Here is a 24,845-nt window from a genome sequence, read left to right on the forward strand (position 1 = left end):
ATTCCCCGCTCACCTCGTCTGTTCCAGGTCAGGGGTCCGTCTCTCTGCTCCTTTAGCCTCTCTAACCCTTCCTTAGTCTTCACACCTCATATGCTTGTGCTGTTCAGAGTGGCTCGCAACAAACAAGGGAGTGTTTCTGTGTGACACTTTGTCAGTCTGGCAGAATTTAAAACATCCTGCTCTGCTCACTGAAGTGCAAACTGAAATGGCTCGGCTGACTGACAGTCCGGGCAGCTTGTCTGGTGCCACCACCTGTTGACGTGTCTCTGCCTTTGTGACTTTCAAGCCTGATATGAGAATGTTCATTTTAGGATCATGTCACATTACCGGCATTTACACTGTGCATGACTGTGATCTGTGATCATATCTTAGAGTTTATATCGTGCTTTTGTGCAAAGACGCAGCATGTTACCTACAGTTATGGGGAGATAAATGCTGTGGAGTCACGGTGTGTGATTGTTTTTTTTTTTATTGGTGTAATATTTAGCTTTCTTTTATAGCCAAGATGTGTAAATGATGTGGCTCTGGAGGTAGAGCACATCGTTAGCTGATGTTTATGTTGGAGAGGGGTTGGGTGATGTGGCTTTAAAATCATTTCTTGACATATTGTAATGCACAATATGCTGTATGTATTGTCCAGACGTTCAGAAGTCAGACTTCTCTTTTTCCACGGTTTCTGCATGGATTAAATAAACAAAATATATTGTCATGAGACTTAGTGCTGCTTGTTGGCAGACTTGTTGCCTTTGGATAGAGCCATTCCAGCTGTTTCCCTTTCTTTCAAGTCTTTATGCTAAGCTAAGCTAACTGGCTCCTGATCTCCTCGTGTTTTTTCTTCATTATGATGTGGCAGGAAGGAGAAATCCTGTTGCTATAGACACCTGCCAGCCAATCAGAGACAAGTATTTTTTCCTGTCAAAGTATAAACTCAAGTAGTTTAGAGGAAAGGGAAGCAATTTCAGTATTCAGTATTCTTTTTGTTTTGAGCCTTGATATAATTAGTATGTATAACCACTAAATACATGTGTTAAGTCCTCAGCCAGCTTTCACCGAAGGTCACAAAATGAGACTTGTCTTGAATGTGTTATTTTTTATGATGTTAGGCTCATTTAAGAATCGTTGCTTCAGGTCTGTCTTAATTTAGTAGCTCATCAATTCAGCTCTGCCACTGATACAGTGTGGCTGTTAATCACAAGTTGTCAAGTGCTATTGGGGACTGAGAGCTTTTATAACAGTTTATTAGAATGAATTTGATTAATCACCTTATCTTTCTTCAATTTAAACCAGGCATTCCAGCTTTTGGTGCATTCAGGGTACTCTGTGGAGAAAGACGCAGACACTCAGTCTGTGGATGTCTTTGTTCTATGAGATGTTTTTGACACCTGAACGCTGCATCCTGTTAGTTCAGTTTGAAGGTAGACATCGGGTCATCTCTGCTTTGAATAAACTCTCCCAATCATCTCCACTTGAAAATGAAATGTCTGCTGTAGCTTCTTTGGAAACTTGTTTTTTGTCAGTCATTAAGTGCACTATGGTCTGAACTCTGCCTGAGGTTAATATCAAATCAAACAATGCCTAGTCACTGAGTTTCTCTTTCAGGGAAGAAAACAAGCTGTAAAGAAACAGAGAAGATAAGCGTCTTGCCAACAATTGCAAACCGAGGCTTATGAGAACCATCTGATGTTTTGATTTTCTTTATAATAGGCATCAAAAAATGTGCTGCTAGTTTGTTGGTGTCTTGGGAACTAACTATCTATCTAGCTAACATTACATTGTTATTGCTGATTTGGCCATTTTTCACAGGTTTCAATGTTCCTGATCCCTTTGGTTGGCATATAATGCAGAAAAATTTCACTCTAGTCCAGCGGTGAAGTTGCTGCACTTGGCTCTGGTCCTCTAATACACTACAGACTAGCATGGTAGGAGTATGGTTTGATGTGTGAACCTATGAAGCGCCGCTGGTGGCCAGGTAATGAAGTAGTGTTCTTGATTGATTGAGAGAACCTGAGAACTAAGTGTCCATGCTTTTCTGTCGCCATCAGATAAATGGCAAAATACGCTGTAATTATAAGATTGCCACAGTTACACAAGAAAATATTGAAAATGTATGAGGGCTCTGAAAGATTGCCCCATTTCATGTTGGCAGATTTCACCTGCTTCCCCTTGTAACTATGATCTGAGTGGCTAGGGGGAACTCGAAAACAAGGTCTAGGGGTAAAATGGGATTGAGCCTTTGCACCTGTAACACCAGCAGTCCAAGATCAAAATTGGTCTGCAGAAGCAAATTGGATATACTGTGCTGATTTCATCTCACTAACTCCCAGAACAAGAATCTGTTCGTGTTAGAGTTGAAAAATTATGTGGAGATATTATTGGCGAGAATGAAGCCTATGATTAGAACAGTCATTTCTTCACTTTCTGTACCTGGGATGATATGCTGCGGATGAATTTTTAATAAACTGAATCCATTCTTCATTTTATGAGTGCTCCTCTTTAACCTCGGTAAGCTTTTACTCTTTTCCACGGTGCACCTCACGGCTTAATGCACATCCACTGCAGAGTTTACACAATATTTGATAAAGGTTGTGACATGAATCAGGCAGTCTGCCACCACACCCAGTAATCTGCTATGATTATTTATAGCCTCCGCAATGCTGGACCCCACTGGGAGGAAGGAGAGGTTTGTAACATTGTGTAACGGTGCATGTGCGCTTTCTTTGGGGTGCTAAATGTGAGCACTAACCTGGCGTCTATGTTTGTGTGCTTCTGTGTATATGTGAGTGTGTGTGTGCGCGCGTGTATGCGGGCCGTACCACAAAGAAGAGCTAAAACGTGCACTCTTCTCATAGTCCTCGTGTAATTCATTGGTCGAGACTGCTGTGTAGAGCAGTTAAATGATTGTGTGTTGTTGTCTGGCTCACAAGCCTCATGGGGGGGAATGCCTCTCAGGGTGGGGGTTGGGGGGGGGGGTTACACACACTGGGCAAACTCTTAAGTGCATGCATACAAGCAGGAACAGAGAGACACACCACTCTACACTCCTGAGGAATCCTCATGCACACTCTAGAGAAAGACATAGTGGAGGGAGGCGTGTATGTGCTGAGAGAGGGCTCGACTGCAGGAGGGTTAATTAAGTAAGCCAAAGAGATGACGAGAGTAGAAAAGTGGCAGCAATATTCACACAAGGAGTTTTCCGCCATATGTAATAATGCTTCTTTTTCTGTTGTCTTCCTATTTTAAACAGTGCTACTCTTCAAATTGCCACCATTAAGCCCAAACCCATAGGGTATGCTTTCACGCCTTTTGAGTCACTCTGCGTCCTGGCCTCAGCTGACAGAAATGAAGTGTTTGCAGGCATTCTGGGGGCGTTGGAAGTAATGAAATCCCAGAACACTGCCAATAAAAAACTATTTTTCTCTGAAATGGCGTCACAGTGTTTTCTATTTATTAGCCCGTTCTGTCCCCCGGTATAATTTATATCCCAGGGCAGTACCAGAAGCTGCGGGCATATTATCAGAGATCGATGTATTTGGCTCCATCTGGAGCTATAACTCAGCTGGGAAAGATCTACCACGTATGAAACACCGGCAGCGCTGCCTGTGTAGATGGAGTGAAGATGCAAGCAAAAGGCAGACACCTCAGGGCTCGCTCCTAACTTCACATCTCAGGGCACCCCTGTATAACTTAAAGTTGTGCCATTAAATCAATAGTAGGATTAGTTTCCATTAGGAAGCAGCCACAGGCAATGAGGGATGTACGCCTGTCTTTCAGAGGCACACCGTCCATCACTGAGGTGCATTAAAATCAAGAGTTGCAGGTTATTCCCTGCATGCTGTTCAGAGGGCCACAGTGCTTTGCTCACTCTGTAGGTCTTTATGGTCTTGCTGTGGTCTGTTCATGAAGGTAATCCTTTTTGTGCTGTGGTCATGAAAACATTGTGTTTGTTCTAGTAAAACATTGTCTTGTAATCTTATTTTCTTCCATTAGCTCCTATCACACAAGAGTCTTGGTCTTTCCTGGCACACAAACATCACTGCTTTTTTTTTTTTTTTCTTTTTCTTTTTTTACCAGAGAATTTAAAATGCAGTTCAGGCTACATCTGCCACAAAGTCTTTTCCTATGATGGAGGGGTGGAAAGTTTAAGCAATTCCTTTTATTGATACCTTAACAATGGATTATCAGTTAATCATTATTAATATATGCCATTAATTATGTAATCATTAATAATCATTAATAATTTCTGAAACATGTCAAGTTTTTCAGTTAGAAAACTGTTTTAACCAATCTCTGTTCGACTGCAAAAAACGAGCAGGCTAATCTAGAGGAGTGGAATAAATAACACCGACTGCACAATATCCTGTACTATATTGAGAGGTGTTTCTAATTTTTTGTCATCCCTTTCGACATACAGTGCATGAGGGGGGCAGAAAATTAGAAACACCTCTGAATAAAATGCAGCTCAGTGCAAAACCAGTGACCTGGGTGCTAAAACATGTCATTCAGTTACCGTTGCATCAAAAGCAATATAATAGCAGACTTTATGGCTGAGCTTATGTATTGGACTACATTACATTGCACAGGTGTACATAATAAAGTGGCCATTACTGTAGTTTTGAATCATTTGACACACTCTCATCCTAGCACATCTACTCCTTATACGTTGCTGTCTACTGGGTAGACGTCTGGTCTGATGCATGTTGTTCCATTGTTGTATGAGCCTGTAGCTCTGACACTACTGTTGCATTTTCTTTGGTGAATCCGGCGGAATTTGCTCTTCTACACAATGGATCAATTAGCACATCCAGCGTTTCTTTGTAAAAAGTACTCCCCCTAATTTGAGCCTCTTCCTGTCAAAGGTAATTGGGGAGCTGTGAGAGTTGATGAGTTGCTTTTAGACTGTCTGCCCCTTGCTTCTTATTATCAGACCTAACAATTGCCGGTTGTCGGTCCAATTTCAGCCCCTAGACGCTGTCTGGGGGTCTAGAGAACGATGTATGTTGTGTTTTTGAGGTCAGCCTTCAGTTGTCTTGTCGCTGCAGAGTCACAAAACTGCAGAAAGCATCAAATCCATCCGTTGTCGTTCGCTCTTATTGTCTCACTCTTATCACCTCTCTCTCCTTCAGCCTCCCCTGTATTAAACTGCGTTATTTATCCAAAAACTAGGCTGGTGCCTCTTCTTTCAGCACCAAAGCCTCGACCGTCTGATTATCTTGCAAACTGGCTGCCACTAAAACTGTTCCTAAGATGTAATTGCCGAAAAAGACGCAAGCTGACTAATTAGATGGGCAGATGAATGAGAATACTCTGGCTGGCATCCTGTACATCCCTCCCACCCCAGCTCTTTATCAACAGTAGCTCTGAGCCAAAAGTAAACATGGTACCTTAGAGGAGTGTGAACTGAGATTAAAACAGTCTGGTTATAACAAATAAAAATAACACAAGAAAAGTCCATTCCAGTATTAAAGGAGGCCTGTCATGCTTTTTAAAAACATTTTCGGCACCAAAAGGAGCTCTTTTCTCCCACAGAAAACACAGCTCCTGAAACGCCTCATCAGTAGTCAAGTGTTACTTGACATCACACTATGTCACTGTTTCATCCATTTGCATAACTCACGCCTTTATTCACAGTAGAGGTGAAGTCAACTGGAGGCTGAAAGCGCGTCAGACCTGACTGGAGAGAAGATTAGCAGCGCTGGCTCAGGAGTGTGTGAGCTGACCTATCAGAGCAGACTGGGTATTTGGAAAGGGGCGGGCCTTATAGAGATAGGAGCTAAAGCAGATGGGGAATACAGGGCTGCTGCATTGGACAGTATGAGAAAACGAATGTGTGTTGTGAGCATTAAAGCATGCAAACCTGTTCCAGTTTTTTTGGAAAAGGGAGTGCTGTGTAAAATAATTGTGAAATGTATATACTGTTTGTTTTTGTGTAAAATACATAATAACGAATGCAAGAATGTAATGGAATCATCAGAAACAGACCATATTAACTTAATGCTTCCCACCTACTGAGCACAACACAGTAAAGTGAAATCAGTCAGTACCTCCAGAAAGTGACCCAGGTCAAAATCGAACAAAACATTGTCTCCTCGCCTTCCTCTCCAGCAGTTAAAATGTTACCTGCAGGGCGCCTTTCACTGGTCAAGGATGTCTCAGTTTTGGTAAAATCCTTGGATGTTTTACCAAATGAATTTTATATAGAGCCTTTCAGTGTAACCTTTTTCTGCCACAAAGACCTGTCCTCTTGATACAGGGATGTCCCTCTGTGCCGCTGTGTTGAGGTGTCAACCATTATGGAAGGCTTTAAATGTCAGGGCACGGCAGTGAATTATTGAAGGGGATAAAAATTGATCCCTTTATCATCAAGACAAGGGAAATGTTTGCATTAGTCAATGGAAAGTGACTATAAAAAAAAAATAGAGTGACACTCTGTCTTCGCATCAGTGTTTAGTGTTGCTAGGGGGTCTGTTTGTGTCCCTCGAAAATGTCATGTTCTTTTAAGGATTGGACAAAAGCTTCTCCCAGGACCGGCTTCGAGAGCTTTTTGAAAAGCAGCCAGCCATGACTGTCCAAGGCAAACATACACAGTACACAAATGATTTTCCAAGAATTCTTGAAAGAGTATATTGGTTGATAATCTTTCTGGTTCATTTCAGTAGACTTTCCTTGAAAATTGAGGAAGCTTTAAGCAAAGATGGAAATCTCTCACTTGTGTCCTTGTGGAGAACGTCCCTCCCAAATGTTCCAGTGTAAACAAAGATCAAAAAGGAGGATTGTGTGGTTGAAGTTTTGCATGTTGAACTCTACAGTTTTCCATTTCAGACCAATCAGAAGGTTGAATTATGTGATTGTGCACCTTTACACTTGGCTGTAGCTTCTCTGAAATTAATCCGGTTAAAATCTGTGTTTGAAAGAGTGTCTGCCAAAGTTATAACTTCATGCTATGTTATCTACTATTTGTCTTTTTTACCCTCTCAATTATATATTTTCCTCCAAAAACCTACAGCAGAAATGGCTTTTACTGAGAAAACACTTTGTTGTACTGCAAATGGAGATGACAGTCTCTGCCTCCCCGGGGTTTGTTTCCCTTGCCCTGCAGCATTAACTCACTCTGCTTTGGATTAGCCCTGCCTTCCCTGAAAATCCCATTAAGACTCTACCCTATCAGTTACTTCAAATCTCAGCCTGGGTAAGCTTTGCTTGCAAGTGTGCTGATTATAGACTGCTTACAGTCTTAGTGGTATTCTGTCAGCAACTATTATTTCGATTTAGCTGCTAACAACCTGCTAACTCTACTGTTAACTACTGTGACACCTAAATATTGGTGCAGCAAAGATACAGTTTGCAATTTAAGCGATATGATATGCACCCAACTGTCTGTTTTTTGTTGTTGTCATTTTGTCTATGTTGAGTTTGAAAAGAGTTTACTAAGACAGTATCTCGTAGCTATGAACCATCCCATGGCAGCTTCCCAACAGAACCACAACAAGGGTTAGACTTCTATGGTAAAACATGAGGATTGCATTATCCTCCTGTCTCCTCAAGAAGCCTCTTGTCTGCAAAGTCAGCAACACCAATTACAGCAGGGGCCTTGTATTGAGAATGTTTTGTCAGACTTGATGTCTGCACTGCCTAAGATGTGCCTTTGCCAGCTGTATGTGCTGCTATTCAAATAGGAAAATGCTAGTATGCAGGATGTTACAACATTTCATCGTCCGCATCTCACAATGGGTGGCGGCCACGACTGAGCGCTGCAGTCGGCCCAGCTCTGTTTCCCTCAGACCTCATGAACCAAGATCTCCTCTCAGATATCAAACGTGTCATTTTATTTCAGACGTTTGTCAGTATTCTCAGGCTTTCCATATATCAAATGATCAATAACCATGGAAAAAACAAAAAGACCTGTATGCTCTGCAAAGGTAAGACCCCGTGTGTACGCCGTGGAAAAGCTGTCCAAATAAAAGCCAGCTGTGTCTCCTCTCGGGCTCGCCTGGAGCTTGAAACAGGAAGCTTGGCCCAGCCCTCTGAGCCTGCTGGGAGGAAGGCCACGAGGTTGGTATGAGACCCTCCTCTGGAGAAACACCACAACGATTTAAAAAGACAGGCTTTCATCCGTTGCAGGCCTTTTGTTAAGTCGAGAAAGATGAGACACATCAACACAGCAGGTCCCAAGACTGTGGTGCAGTTCTCACTAGTGAAAAATAAGTTTAAAGTGAAGGATTTGCAGTTCTAGCTGACACTGAGCAGCCTGGTCTTGTTGCGTAAACAGTCACACTTGTGTGTGTGTGTGTGTGTGTGTGTGTGTGTGTTACTGTGTATGCATCAGTGTGAGGTCATTGCTAAGAGGCCCATACCATCATGGTTCATGAATTGTGCTGAGGGCCAAGATGAGGTCACCCTCTAAAAGAGTGTGTAAGCAGTTTCTTTGACATGCAGTAAGTTATGTGATCCTGAATGAATGAAGGAAGAAATGTCAGAAGGCATTACTCAATGCCATTAGGCACCTAATTTCTAAAGATCATATGAAGAGGTAGCTTTGATGTTGGTTTACTTACTAAACTTACTTACTTACTTACTAATAGTTAGTTCATGTCAGTACTATATGATGGAAAATGGGGGATTTGCTGGGAATCTCTTCAAATTGAATGAATTCAGAGTAACAGTAATAGTAGAAATTTTAGTTAAGGTTTCATGCCAATTTACTGCTGAACTCCACTTCAGGTGGCAGTAATGAACCTATGAGCTGGCCAATAACCATTAAAACTGAAAGGAGTAAAACTCCATCAGTTTGCTGTTGCTCTGTTAGCCAAACACACTGCAGGACTCTGCAGCCCACCAGCTGCTAACAGCTAACTACCTCTCCCAATGCTGTATGCTGAATGTAGCGTTTCCTTCGAAAAAATAGTTTGCATCCCCTGTCGATCCCCTGATTTTAGCATGTCACATTTTTCTGAGGTCTCACACTGAGTAGCTAGCCACCGACTGTTTATAAATATTTCTAGCAGTGCTGTGGAGAGATATAACTCTGGTTACAGCATGAGCGGGTATGCTACGCTGTAGTTAGTTCTTGGTTCAGTTTGTCATTTGCTAAGCAATAGTCATATATACTGAACACATACAAAAACACCTTTGAGCCCTGAGGTGTCCTGGGGAGGGTTTCTGTTTGTCCCAGACACCTTTATTATTGTCCCTGGAATGACAGGATGCCATTAGCCTCAAGCCCTGTTTAGTGGCCACCATAGGGGAGAGTGAGTTTAGTTGGTTGTAATCTGCAACCTTGCTGCTCGATGCTACTAAATCCTATACCATGGACATTTATGGACTCTTCTTTGGCAGAATCTCTGATTCCCCTGAAAAGTAGATTCTGGATGCCTTTAAGATCGATTGAGATTTAAAATGTTCAAATGGCCGAGCCTTAGGTGCAAGTCTGGTCCAGGTCAACCAAGCTCATGGGCATCCAATACCAATGCTGCTTTTAGACCAGGAAGCTCAGCGCAGCGCAGGAAGATAGCCCTGTTCTACCATGTTGGGGATCCAAAGCATATCAGTTCAACATAAAGGTTTCAGTAACTAACTGGAGCACAAACATACAACCTTCAGCACTGATTAGCAGATGCACTGTAACAGGCTAAAAAGTAAAGAGCTATATAAAGTACCAGTTTTGCTCTGCTGTTGTTGGTGAGTTTGTGTTGGACGTACAAATCATTCCCCCGAGATCTTCAAACACCTGTTAGTTTGAGAGAAGATGCTCAACTTGCATAACCAAATAACAACATATTGATAACTACAGTTCGCAGATAACACGTTCCACACAAGATTGCCCGATGTTGTTTTTGCTCACATTTTTTTTTTCTCTCTTTAAAGGATGTTCATATTTTATTGATAGGGTTAACTGTCTAGACTGGTGTTTCCGCCAACATTTCCAAGTATTTTGTCAACCAGCAGTGCTATTAATGCTAATCTTGCTCTGCATGAAGTTGTGGCAGTGTCCACATGAAGTTTCACTCTACACAATGTCCCTAGTTACAGAAGCTGAAGCTGCTCAGGAGACGCAGTGTGAGAGCTGGCACAAAGCCAGGTCAGGTTAATCCACTGATGCGCTTGACTGGAAGTGTTGAGGTGTTGAAGATGAGCACGACCTCTTCCATCCACAGTCCCCAAAACAGGCTAAATAGAAATGTTTCTCTGGCTCACAGGGTTGTCCTCAAAGAACAAATGTCCACACCAAGTAGCCTTGAGTGCTTTTCTAGTGCTGTCTTAAACCTGTTCACACTACAGAACAGATCTGTGCTGACTGCTAAACAGGATTCCAACCAGTCCTGCTGATTGGGATGGTTCACAGGGTTTTATTATCTGCTCTGAAATCATCCAGAGGGACTTTGACTTCTGCCTGATAGATGGAAATGTATGCATTGTTGTGTTTTAAATGTCATGACCATGGAATTTATTGACTGCTACGGCTTTACTCTGCGGGAAAAATAATCAATTTGTACGTTCTTGTATCGATCGTAGATACTATCACTCTCAAAGTCTCATGTGCAGTACATGAGTCAAGCACTTAGAGTGGTTGCTCATCATTGTATCCATCAATGCTCAGACTAGTTTGACTAGTCTGTGTTTGTCTGTGTTTGGACATAAATGTAACACTTGACCAAGCATCATTTTTTTAAAGGACACAGCTGCTTTAAATGCTTTAAATTGCTTCAGTAAAATGTTCCTGTGGGTGTGCAGACTAATTCTAGTCCACTGTTGTTTGCTTTTAGTCCTCCGGCTCATTTGTTCACTCTTTTTCTTTCAGAGGCCACTGGGGTTTGTGCATTGCAAACTTTTGTCGGCATTTTAAACTCGAAATCATGTCTTGGAGGAAATGAACATCATGTATGCATTCATACGTACCTATGCACTTGCAGGCTGTGTATATTTGCACGCTGGTTGTTTTTCTTAGGTTTTCCAAGGAAATCTGTTGATTTGCTTCTTGGAGAAGCCATTAGTCGCTATTTACTCATTCATTGTAAATCCCAAATCCCAGCCTGGCTCTTGAAAACAAGTCAGCCATGTGTGAAAAGGCTTTCTTTACCTCAAAGGAGTCACTCAGGCATTATTAAGGCCTGCTGAGCAGAGATCAGCCGCATCTTGTGGAGAATCCTAAGTATGTTTTTCACACACATACACACACTTACACGCGCGTGCACACACACACACACACACACGCACACACACCCACAGACGAGTCACAAGCCATTCAGCATGCACAACCAGTTTCAGTACATGAATAATGATCCCACTGCATCCAAACCCATCTGCTTGGTAAGGATCAATTAGTTCAGTTAACAGGATGGTTAGTGAATAAAAGACCCACCTAGTAATTAGCTGCCATTACTGGATGCTTTCAATCCTAATATCGAGCAATTTCGTTAATGATCATCGACCGCATCGATGATAATTAATCAATCAATGCATGGATTATTTATTAATTAAATTATCAACAGTTTAATAATTACATCTTCCTCACCTCCTCCCCTGGCTTGTAATAACGACACCTCCCTCCCCCAAAACCTCTCAATGTAAAAAGTCCTCACATAATTTGAACACAATGATGCCAACTCTGGTACAAATGTCAACCTCGGACGTATCTGCAGTTTGCTGAGATGTCACCTGTTAATGTTGTATCCTGGCGACTGGACTGAATCCCTTTGTTAAGGCCTTGAATATGACATTTAATAATACATAAAAGTCCTTTAACGTTAACTGCAGCTTTAACATCCCCAGCTGTACTGCATGTCTATCTGTACATTTTCCCCCCTATTTCTATAGGTTGTGTTTATGTATATGTGTGTGAGAATTTCTTTATTCAGTACCATCATAAATGATGAATGGCATCTTCACAAATGCTAGCTGTTGACCTTTTTGAAGATGTTATCTTAGCACCATTCGTTCCATAGCCCTTGCCATTTCAGGCATCGGAGAATAAGGTGATTAATGTGCACAGAGCTTCATTCACCTCACAGCAGCAGCTGCTCTGACTCAATACTGTTTCTGTCTCACTTGTCACAGAAGTCTGCTATTATGCCTGATTCTAATTGTAATACCTACAAGGGTCTCCCTCGAGTGCCCATTGTGCAATTTGTGCAAACAGCAATCCTCATGCTTCTTTAAATGCCATGCCTCTTGACCGCTCTCCCACCCAAGTAGCCATTATGTCTGCAGTCTGTGTTGGGCTCCTCCTCTCTCCCAATTACCAAGCAAAGAAAATGCCAGTGCATTCAATCAGTGATCCGTGTTTCTTCATCTGAGGATTGATTAAGTCTGTTAAATCCCTGTCTTCTTTACTATACTCAGGAGTATTTGATAACAGATCGGATCCTAATTGCCAATTTGAATACACAACCTGAGCAGTATAATTGCTCTCTGACAGGACTGGATCAGGGTTCAGACTCTTACCCTGCAATGGGTCGATGCTCAGTGGAGATATTCACCCATGATCTCAAGGATTTAAGTATGAGGTTAATTTTAATTGGGTCATCATAAATGCTCGACAATGCATGGGGAATTGGATTTATGGAAGGAGGAAGTGAGTCATGTAAACAAGCATTAATGTACTTCGACCTCGTTCTTTGTTACAACTTGAATGCAGCAGTGTATGCACGGAAAAACCTCAGAAAAATCTTAATCAGTCCCAAGGTTAAAGCCCACACGCTCTTTAGAGTTTTAAGAAACAAGGACAGTGTTTATACAGATACAGCTGAAAGGGACCCAAGTTTCTTTTGTCACTGTAGCTAATTCACTTTTCCCTCTCAGACCTTGGTTATATAAATGTCTGTCTGGAATTTGTACAGTACAGTTATTGGAAAGGAGATCATCAGGCATTCAAACTGTGTGCTCAGATTCTTCTCTTGTATCAGTTTGATGGGTATATTTAATATTTAATATGTTTAATATTGAAGTGTTTATGGGCACAGAATATATCTGTAATGGTGTCCAAAGACCAAGGCGGGCCTGAAAGTCTCCGAGTACGATCGTTTGAAACTGAACAGTTTCATTGTGCAGTGAATACTGAATGCAGGTTGGCTCCCATATCACTGAATAGTTGATAGGTATGACCCAGAGTATGATTTGGACTTTGCTAGAAATTCTCTGAGGACAACACCAAACATGACCTTGCTGAGATTGATTCTTTGAGTAGAATCTCAAGTACGGTGAATATTTCTGTGAACTCACTTTATTCCCTCGTCAAGGGAGACGAAAGAAAGATCACATCATTAACTCTCACTGTAAACCATCTGACTCATGACTTATGTTAATAAGGCCTGGACCATTACTCGATTAAATGGACTGATTCTGTGGATATTTTCATGTCTGTCTGCAAAGTAGGCCTCTTAGTTGATGTGAGCGCAACAGCTTTGGGCTTTTTAACTTTTATTTTCTCCAACTTTGAAAAATAGTTTCCATGTCAGAAATGATCAGTGTTTTTTCTGGTGCTATTAAACATTATTTCTAATGACTGTGTAATACAGTCTTGTTTGTTTAGTTTATGTATCTTAAGACTCATTTATTCACTTCACATAGTAATACATGTGAGTAATACTTGGTTGGATTGCAGCTACTGTATATCTTCATCCTTAGTGAGAATACTTGGTGCTCAAGGTTTCAGTTTTAGCTGTGAGATAGGTGCCTTCATTTTTTTTCTGATAACCCAATTATGCTGCGTTTCCTTGGAAACTACCCTTGCTTTGTCCCAGAGTGCCCATGCATCTCTTAACATTTAGTACTTCAAGGTAGGCACTTAAAGTCCCTGTTGTGTTCAATCCCGACCTGTAAGTGTTTGTTCAGCGGTACAAACAATTGTTCTTCTCTTCTCTTCTCTTCTCTTCTCTTCTCTTCTCTTCTCTTCTCTTCTCTTCATCTTCTTCTTCGTCTTCTTCTTCTTCATCTTCTTCTTCTTCATCTTCTTCTTCTGCAAGAGCACTGGTCCTTCGGAAGACTAGAAGGCCAGACTGGACCTTCACCTTCACAAACAGCCAAGCGTAAAGTGTTAGTAGTAGTGGGAAACTGGGGGCAGGATCCAAGTTAAAGTGCAAGTTCAAAAGTGACAGCAAACTTTGTGGATTTTCAACCAACTTTGTATCACTAACACGGTGTTAGTATTGGCAAATGAACTAAGATCATGCTGTCAAAACTAGGCAGCGCTGGTCAGCTGTACTGTCGAGCCTCAGTAGAGAAAGTTTGTGAACCAGAAGTCGCCGCCATATGATACCCATACTGTGAAAACAAAGGCTGATCAAACTGTAAAACAAGTCAAAGATAAACCAAATTCCTGTTTCTTGTCTAGAATATTATCAGAAACGTTCTCTGATCAGCACCAATTAAAAAGATATTTGTGTCTTTCGCTTATAGACAGCTCAATTTTTGCAAGGGCCATGTAGCCAGTGGTGAAAAGATTTCTTTACTTCTTTACTTCAACACATGACATATGACCTGGTGACCTCTTGTGTGTTACATTTTTTTAAAATCCTGCTTGTGTGACAAATGGCAGGATTGTAAACAATGGGAGAAGGGGAAGAACCTGTTTGCGTGTAATCGAGCCGCATAACTTGAAGTGTAAGTTGCTACTGTAGAACCAGTCAGTATCTAATTACAAGTCATGTTGAGAAGCCAGCAAGATAATCAGACTCAAAACTCATCAAGTTTTCCTTTAATTATTATGTTTACGTCAAGACATTGTTGCTACGTAGAAACAATGCAGTGTTTGACATTTTTCCCCTGGAGCGACACATTAGAGTTTATAAATGTCTAGTATGATATCTGACATGTGAACAAGGCGGAGGGCTTGAAAGGCGAAAAATGCTTGATAATGGCTCAGCTTTACTCAAGTGATGGCTGCATTGTCTCAGCTTCCGGAGTTTCTAAGATAAGAGATGCGACGGACTCACATCACATGCCATGTACTGTAATTTAACACCAACATTTTTCCAGACAAGCTGTCTTTGTCAGGCGAAGTGTTTGTGTGGGCGTCAAATTATAGTGCATGGAATCTGAGAAGTTTATGACGGTCCTCATTTCTGCACCTAACACAATATGCAATTTTGGTGGTACTCACTGTCTGAATGTGTGATTGAGATGAGCGCAGGCGGCTGTGAGTGTACTGCATACAATGTCCAAGATTCACTGTAAAGAATCTATTTGTGTGGCTCGCCTAAATTAATTATCTTCATCCAAAAATATTTGCTTTTATTGTTATGTTTATGTCCTGGCCACCTTTGATTGTGATTTTCCCCAAAGATGAAAAGCGAACAATATAAATATCATCACACTCTTGGTCTCTTCTGCCTTCTGTAATCTTGAATCTGAATACATGATAATGTCATTATTAAGGAGGAAACTGTTAATAGGATATAACAGTAGGATACTGTTATTAAACGGATGTCATTAAAGAGATTCGTAGGAGGGAGTTTAGTCAAGGTCTGCGACACCCCGCCACACAGTAGCCTTCTTTACTTTAAAGGTCAGGATGCACGAAACTTGTCTTCTAAAATTGTATTTTTCTGCCAAGGTATGGCATCAGAGGATGAATGACTGTTCTCTTATGTCCTGTCACAGTGATGCACAATGGTGTCAGCTTTAATACCCACAACTGTAAGTGATGATGACAGTGGATGCAGACATCAATGTGGAGAAGTATGGCTGGTGTTGATGGTGAGGCAGTAAAGTGGCTGCCTCAGCACTGTTGACCTTTAACATCACTTTGTCATCATCACCACATCTGCAGCTGAAACCACCAGCTGCTGCAGGCGGTGGATTCAGCAGCACTGTCACTTTCTAAAGTTAGTTTTTGGTTTTAGTCGCACTTTCTGCACAACATTTGATTCAATTTTGTTACGCTTGGTTTTGCCGTTAGTGTGTAACTTGACAGTGAGGTAATACGCCTATGATCACATTGTGTGTAGTCTTGGTGTCAGTTTGAAAGTAGGGCTGGGCAATATATCAATATTATATCATTATTGTGATATAAGACTATATAATTTACCCTTTTATATTTTGCTTATTGTGATATGGTATGATATATATATATCAAATACTTGATTTTTGATTTATGCTGTTCCACACTCACAAAAATGGAACACTGGAGTTTATTTGGAGATAAACCTGTATTCAGTAGCAATTTATCAACAAGCTAGTGGCTCTTTGTTGGCATTACTCCTTTATTATATCATCATGCCCATGTAACCACTCTCCTTAAACTGGACATTTACAGTATGCATCCATACTCCTCACTGAATCCTGGAATTTGAAATGTAATGTGTGTTTTGGCGAGACAGTTGGATCACCAACAGAGCTCTAAAATGAGACTGGCAGTTGTGACTAAATATATCAACCAGGGAGAACAAACCTTTATCCAAGCCAGATTTCTTCCCGGTCCAATCTAAATGGTCTCTGTTTAATGATTTAATCTCATTCTCCTTTTCTTGGCCATGGAGTTATTGTTTGGTGATAGTGGTGAAAATCATCCAGGCATTCAAGTGGAGAATAGTGCCATGGGTAATAATGAAAGCTACCCAGCCTGAGAGGAGAACCTTTTGTTACAGGCACTGGTGGGCTGCAGGGCCTTCCTTGGAAATAAAATACATTTACATATCTAAGAACTCTTGTTTTAAAATTGTCCCTCTTTCTCATTTCCCGCCTGTGCTACTTGTGACCTGGACAAAAATCTGGAAGAAACTGATTTGCAAGTGTGGAAGTGCGAGATTATCTTCTGGTGATTTGGTGTCTGTTGTGCTGGAAGGCAGTAAGTATTGATGTGAAAACCCTTGTTACACTCTCACTTGCTATGTAATTGATCCTTCCCAGAGAGTGAGGGCAGTTATTGGGTCAGAGGCAGACAGATATCTCTAGTTACCTTCACAGACCAGTTGGAAACACCACAATTTAGATGCTTTCCTTTCTTCAAGGTGACAAAGCTGTTGATACCCCACATCCCAGAAAATCTCATTTCTTGCAGGATTGAAGAAAAACAGCCCTTAAGTCCTGGTCTAATCCAATAGCTCTTAAAAGCAGCAGCTTTTAATAGAAGCTGACCAGCCTGACTGGCTTGTACTCAGTGTGCTTCACAAACATCCAAATGATTTTCCACGATAAATATACTTGATTAACAGACTAATTAAAACATCCCACTGTTGAAATATCGAGTACATTATTCCCTGACAGCAGTGCAGTTTAAGGCGAGCTTGGGTGCCTTTTCCTCCTGATGGTGATGCTCCACTCAGATTGCGTCTGAGGTGATGTATGTGTTGAACCTCGGCGTTGCCCCAGAACAGGACCTCTGGGACAACTGATCGCAGGCAGCCGAGCTCTAATGAGAAGTGCAGCAGACAATGAGATTCAACCTCCTTCATCTTCAGCCTCTCCCGTCTTCTTCTTCTTCATCATCTCACTCCACCTCTGCAGCAAACATTCATACCTTTGAACTTGTTTGTCTCTCTTTGTCTCGAACATACTCCTAACAAGCAACTCCATAGTTCCCTAGAGACAAGACTTTTTTAAATTGGCTTCATGTTGCAGACTTTTTTTTTCCAAGCCAGAAAACAAGACTTTAGGTGTTTGGATTGACTAATTCAACTTGAGCAACAGTTTTAGTGACTGCACTGGCCAAAACTCAGTTGACTGTGGGGGATCGTCAATCCACTGTCATCCACTTGGGATCACCTTTTTTTTTTTCTTCTTTTTTTTTTTTTGTTTTTGTTTTTGCACCTTCAACACCTCCACAGCACTTTATTTAAACTATGTACAAATTCGTATTTTCTTAGCCTTTTTCACTGCTTTATTTTGATAGTTAAGCCGAAAACAGACAGGAAAGGGGAAGAGAGACTGACGGGCTGGCGGGCAACAAAGGGCCACAAGTCCGATTCGAACCTGGGCAGCTCCAGGGAGGAGTTTGTATGGGGTGCACACTCCACCAACTGAGCCACTGCCTCCCCACAGGACTTCATATGTTTGAGTACACATTGACGCTTGCATTGCTGATGTTGCTGATTTCTACACCCCATTGTTTGTTTGTGTTCACTTCGGTTAAAAAAAAAAATGTCAGGCACTGCTTAGAGTGACAAAATAGAGCAAGTTCAAGTTCAGTGCTGACCACAGTCGGACATGGCTGACGCTGTTCACCACAGTTTGTATGTCATCTGGCATGTAAATCAGAGCACCAAACAACTGCTAAACATAGCCTGATTTTCTACTGGCTGGTTGATATAATACAATGGTCTGACTTTCATTCTGTTCATGAAATATCTGTCTGGTAGGCCTTTCACACGAGAGATGCAGTGCCTTGGAGGAGGTTGTAGTAATAGAAGAACTAGTTGCGTCAGTGAAAACAGCTGATGATTGTTGACAGGTACAAGGAACCTAGCATCTCATATAGAAACTCAAACTTCTTCTGATACAAGACACAGGTTTTGTGTAAAAAGTGCTCGCTGCAACATCCTGTGTCGCTCTCGGTGAATCGGGTCTGCGCACACCTCTATCAGCTATTTACTGTTGGATGAATTATGGAGGTAGTGAATCAGTGAGATTTATGAGCTGTCTGGTTTGTGTTCTGGCGGTGCTGTGAGTTATGTTTCATGTTGATTATTGACCACGCTGAGCGATGGCTTCTAGGAGGCATGAGGAGGTAGTCTGGGCTGAGTTGTGGTGGTGTGATACATCTGTGTGTGGGGGTCGTATTGATTTTCCATCATTACACGTGAATGCCAACATGTCGCTTACCCTATCTCTTCCATTAATGTACATGTACAGAATATATGAAACATTTCAGCATCATGGGAAGGGAAGCTGGCATGCAAGCACAGTGCTACAGTCACCGAGTCCCACATTTTTTAAATCTGGGCTGAGAAAGTGGTTTATTTCAACAAGCTATGACTACGGTAATATATTTCACTCCAACTGGAGCTTCTGTGCGAATATTTACTACCGGAGCCATGGTGCCGGGGATAACGAACACTTGCTCGCCAAAGGAAAACAGAGAATTGTAGATGACTGGCATGGGCTTAGCTCGTCCTGCCAAGTTTACTCAAAAGCATCAAATGTTTAGATACATCTCCTGCAAACCACAGTCGTAAAATATTCACGATGCAATCCGATATCGCACTATTCAGGGTGATGGTTTGACAGCCTTGTTCAGAGGGGGAAAAAAAGTGCATTTTACCAACTGAACACAACTGAAGCGGAAATCCAAACAATACTGCTGGTATTGACCCAAGCACTGTCTGTGACACTGTTTAACCTGTGTGTCCGCCTCCCTCATAGCAAACAACCTTTAGCTGAAAAAACAGCTCATGCACTGTACGGGAAATGTCAGCATTACTCAATGTATTTCCAGTGGTTGGAATAGATGTACACTGAAGTGAATGCGTTACATAAACTTTTATATATTTTATCTTGACAGTGCCATTCCCCTGCTGAAAACGGATGATTCTTGCAGCTGGTGGCCAGTAAATATTGATTTCGTTTTGTGACCTGCATCACCAGAAACTGAAACGACAGAGGGAGTACGCAGAATGCACAATGCATGTCTTTTTTTTTTTTGCATGTCCAAGCGTCAGTGCTACAAATGTTGCTGCTGTTCATGTGGCAGAGAAAAATGTGGCGAAGACCACGAGGGGAAGAAATAAGAAGGAGAGGAACATATGTTGGCGTATTATTGACCAATGATTTCTGCATAGTTTGAACCTGATGACCAGTGGCTCAGTATTTACTTTACAGTAAAGTACAGTATATAAAATATGCATTTACAGTCATGTATATGCAGACATCTAAGCATAATTTAGTGTTTGGCCCAGATTCACTGTGATTATGTGCATTTTGAGAAGACGGAGAATATACACTTTGTGACCTGAGCACAATAATACGGTGTATAAAACTGATCCGAGAGCCACAATTTATTGGGATCTAGTACATAGCTAAATGTTCTCTGCACACATAAGCTATGCAAGTGTGCAGTTACATTCATAAATATCTGTCTTTATTCATGATTTTAGGCGAGGCAGCTCTGTGACAGGACAGATGGCGGATGGAGTTTTGACTCATGCCAAAACAACAGCGATCACAAGTCAAAAATAATAACCGTGCTCACATAACAGCTCTGTCATTACTCAGTTTGTGTTTGCATGTCAAAATTGTAATGTAGTCCTTTCAGCTGAAAGAGGACATAAATGGTAATTTAACTGGTAAATACACAATGCATGAACGGCACAGTTGATTGAATTGATTGTGTGGTGATGATGACAGCGAAAGACGATGTCAGAGGGTGTTTGATTGGTCATTGGATGAAGCTGTGTGTTTTGCCCATCTCTTGTCAGTCAGTCTGGGAGGTTCATGTGACTGCCGATCTGGGGTTTCACTCTGTTCTATCTGTCACGCCTGGACTGAAGCGCTCAGTTATATGTGTTTGGGTGGAGCTGTTTGTGAGGGATGCGGTGGAAACACGAGAGGTGATCTGTAGGTGGATGCATGCACAGGAGTGAGGCACGCAGACACTTACGTGTAGCTTTCCTCCTTTGCTGAAGCTGCAGTGAAACGGAAATTCAAGCAAAAAGATCTCTGGAAATGCATCACATCATCAATGCAACACAAAACACTAATGGAGTCTACTCGGGTTTACTCTATCCTAAGTGGAGACTATTGAAAACTGCCAATTCGGATGCTTTCATCTGATGCTGCAAGTGTCGGCCTTGAAACCATCAAGTCTGAGGAAGAAAGGGAGGGGCGTGCTTGCCGATCCGAAGGAGAACGGGCACAAATAAGAATTATCTAGACACATTCATGGTACGAAGACAGTGAAAATGTACAGTTTTATTATTCATACACGTACAGTTGTTTATGCCAACCAGCACACGTAACAACCATCACCCTGTCTCGTCTGAGTGTCAGACGTTTTTTTGAGAGCCAGTAACAGGCGCCTTCCTCCACTTTGCATCGGCTGCTCGCTTGGCTGCAGACTACAGCGCACCCAGTGACCTGGCGGTGAGAGTGACACTGAATGCTCTGACAGCGTGTAGGCCTGGATGCATACACATGTGTCAGTTTGTGGACGTGTTTGCCTGCGTCTGAGTGTGCTTCGAGTGCACGCAAAAAAAAGTGTGTGGTGTCTGCTTTAGCTGCTGTCATGTCGGTGAGGAGGTGGAACTATACTGTGCAATAAGAGCAGTCAGCCTGCAGGCAGGACCGGCCATCTGGACACATGGTGCAAGGAGCCCAGCCCAGACATCACTGGTTTTTCAGTCCCTCTCAGTGTTATCAGATCTTGCCTCTTTCTGCTGTCTGTCAACAATGATCAACTGCACTTCAACCATCACTCTCTCTCTCTCTCTCTCTCTCTCTCTCTCTCTCTCTCTCTCTCTCTCTCTCCTTTTTGTTTCCTCCATCTGTCTGTGTATTTCTCTCTCTCTCTTAATCTCTCCCCACATCTCCCTTTCTTAACACTCTCCTCTTGTCTCTCTTCTTCCCCTGCAGTTTGCTGTTTTGTGGTCCACAAGAGGTGCCATGAATTTGTCACGTTCTCCTGCCCAGGGGCAGATAAGGGGCCCGACACAGACGTAAGTAACCAGAGCCCAGCTGTTGCCTCTCACATGGGTGTCTTGTCACTGAAGAACATACAGTTTCACCAATATATATCAGCCAGGCCACCTCTCCTCCTCACACACTTTGTCTCGTTGACAGCAGAGCTGCGATGTTTCCACGCATTCAAAAAATCTGCAGCTGCAGTTTGCACATTACCTCAATTTTAGGTTGAGCAGTGAGTAGATGGTTGACATGACATGATCAGCCCTGTTCATCGAGATGTTGATACCAAGCAAAGTATTGACTGCAGCAAATTGACTCACAAAAAAGAAAAATATATGGAGCGCCCTATAGTTTGGCAGGACATGAGATGCGTTCTCTACCAGCTAGAGGTTTGAGTCCTTTGCTGCATGTCACCCCAGTCCACTGTGACTGGTCAGACGACTCATGATTGAATTGCAGCAGCAGCAGTTGGCTAATTCGATTCATACAGCTTTAATGTTTCAGTTGAGTTACTATGTGCCACTTTTAGGAGAAGTGATTTAAATATTCCACTTAGTTGAGACACTGTTTCTGAGACAAACTGGACATGAGATTATTCACTCCCTTTTTAAATGATAAAAAAATGATATTGTCTACATTAGGCTGTGACTCTTGTTTGTGACACACTGACAGTGAACTTTATCCACAAAAGAGCTATGGAGACCAATCTGTATCTCTTAATGATAATTACATTTCATCCAGGAGGACTAGGTCCACACAAGAGCTGATTGGTGGATTACTGTGCCATCACCTGCTCTGGCCCAGAGACAGATGGGAAGTGTAGGAGTCGTGGCTAAAACCAACACACCTGTGTCTGTCTTGGCCAGACTGAGAGATACACATGGTGTCAACAGCTGGCTTACTGCAACTGTCTGAATTACTGAACACATTTAAATAGTACTCCCAGTTTTCTGAGCAATGGAAATGGTAATTTGAATTAGCCTTTTGGTATCATTTCATGGATTGTCAGTGTAGTTTTCTTGGTAATTTATACTAAAAAAGGGGGGCCTCAGCAGTAAAGTGGTTTTCTCTTGAAGGAGATCTATTATGCTTTTGTTTTTTCCTTTCCTTTAGTGTTTACATTTTTCTTGTGCATGTAAAATATCTTTAAAGTCAGCAAATCCACACCAACAGAAGCTCCTGTCTCAAACAGAAAACACTGCTTCTGAAACACCTCGTCAGGAGTCCCGCCTTTGATTCTGTGACTTTGTGACATCATACGTCACCATATCACACAATTGCATAACTTATGCCTAGTGGCTTGTTTAGCCAATAACAATTGATTCAGCACAGCTGCTGTCTTGTTAGCGATGGTGGCTCAGGTGTGTGTGAGCTGACCAATCAGAGCAGGCTGGAAGGGGGGCCTTCAAGAGACAGGAGCTAAAAGTGTTAGCTAGTGTTAATGTTAGCTAGCTAGAGTGTTTCAGACAGTGGGGGAATACAGGGCTGCGGCACTGGACAGGATGCAAGAACTCAGGTGTTTTTTTTTTTTGCTCATTAAAGCTTATAAACATATTCTAATGGTAACCCAAAAATGTATCATGAGCCTGAAAATAAGCATATATCTCCTTTAAAAACACAACATGCCATTAAAAGGATTTATTTTATTAGACTATCCAAATAATTTGAGATGCTCCTGTTAACCTTTTCCTTGGCTTGTAGTACCACCTATATGCCATCAACCAGTGCTTACCTACTTGTTAAGTGTGAAACTCCATTTACATGCCTCCTTGCCTGCCAGGGATGCGTAGTCTCTCAGCGTTGCAGCAGCTCAACCTGGCCTCTGTAACTGGAGATATGTCAGTGTGTCATTCAAGATCATCAACCCAGACTCTTTAAATAGAGCACGCCGCGGATGACATGGAAGCCATAACAGCAGAAAATAGTCTGAGTCGGCCGGGGGATTCTTGATTTGAGCAGGCTGAGGTTCAGAGTAGTGAAGGGACTTCAGGTTCATCGTTAGCAGGACTACTGACCTTTAATGACCTTTGACATCTGTGTGTTTAAGTTACCCCAGTTCCTAATTTGGTGTTGCTCAGAACAGGAGTACACTTATTTAATCTACTTTAAGTCCCTTATTTATTCCTGTTGGACACATTCAAATGTTTAATTAAAAACTGCAAAGTTCTGCCTTCTCCCACTTGAGGTTATTTTTGTTGTTATTATCGCTGTAAAGTAATATAAATGAGCAAAACATCTGTTTCCTGTGAGAACACTTATAACCCAAAGCATGTGTTCTTTTACATGTTTGCTGTGGTGAAGCAGATCTCATGTGGCTTTTTGCTTTACTGCTGTTTGTTATTGCCATGCCTCACACAATGCGAACAAATATATAGAAATCTATTTTTTTACCCGAGCATAAATCACTTAGAGCTCCAAAGTGCTCAGTTATTCTCTGTCTTTTGTTCATGCTGAGACCCTGTACAGTTCTTATAACTCTGCAATTTATGTCACAGCATGGCCACGACCAACCCTGTCTCCGTCTTCAAGACATTTTGCCTCGTGCTGTAATAGAATATTTGATTCTCCAGTTTAATATACATTTCTGTGCACTTAATAGTACTGTTGCCAGGGGCAACCACACATATTACATGGCTTGCTGCCTCCCAGGCGTGCAATCCAGGAAGGCAATAACTCCCGTGGCCAACAAATATCCTGAAGATCTGCAGTATCCAGGCTACCTGCATTTTATGACTCATGTCTGTGTTTTATAACTCCCCCCTCGGATGAAACAGAGCCACCAGATCTTTTCAGTAGCAAACTCATCACGAACAGCTAGCCTTGGTTTGACGGGGCAAGATTACCATGAATACATTCTCCTCACAGCAACAGCCCCGGGGCGCTGTTTCAAGGGCAGATAAAGGCTGCACATACTCACATGTGAGAATCGCCAGCAGTTGTGCCACAGTGTGCACATTCAGTGTTGCATTTTGAGATTCGGTGTGAGGGTGCCAGCTTTTGAGGAGAGAACTGACACTTGATTTATCTCCCAGTTTCACAGGGATCCGAGCGGATATCTGTCTGGTCAGACTGCTAGATTCTGCTTCTCATGAAATAATGGGTATCATTGTTTAGGGCTGTGACTAACAATAAGTGTCATGTGTTGATTATTTTCTCGATTAAGGAATGAGTTGGTTGCTCTATAAAATCCCTAATATATTCAGTTTAGTGTAGTAGAGGAGTGTGGAAACCAGGAGATATTCACATTTAAGAAGTAATCCTTGCAGCTCTAGTATGCAGAACTATGTAAGTACTTA

The 24,845-nt window shown here is 41.9% G+C and overlaps 1 protein-coding gene across 4 annotated transcripts in view; it reads left to right on the forward strand.

Annotated features, from left to right (window-relative positions):
* The window catches only part of prkcaa (protein kinase C, alpha, a), a 146,817-nt gene that overhangs the window by 33,376 nt on the left and 88,596 nt on the right, over positions 1–24,845 (forward strand). For all 4 annotated transcript variants that reach the window (XM_037098137.1, XM_037098159.1, XM_037098148.1 and 1 more), the window contains exon 3: positions 21,499–21,581. In XM_037098137.1, coding sequence (XP_036954032.1) covers positions 21,499–21,581 — 83 coding nt within the window. The remainder of the gene's footprint in view (positions 1–21,498; positions 21,582–24,845) is intronic.

Source organism: Acanthopagrus latus, chromosome 1 (assembly GCF_904848185.1).
Source record: "Acanthopagrus latus isolate v.2019 chromosome 1, fAcaLat1.1, whole genome shotgun sequence".
Taxonomy (NCBI): domain Eukaryota; kingdom Metazoa; phylum Chordata; class Actinopteri; order Spariformes; family Sparidae; genus Acanthopagrus; species Acanthopagrus latus.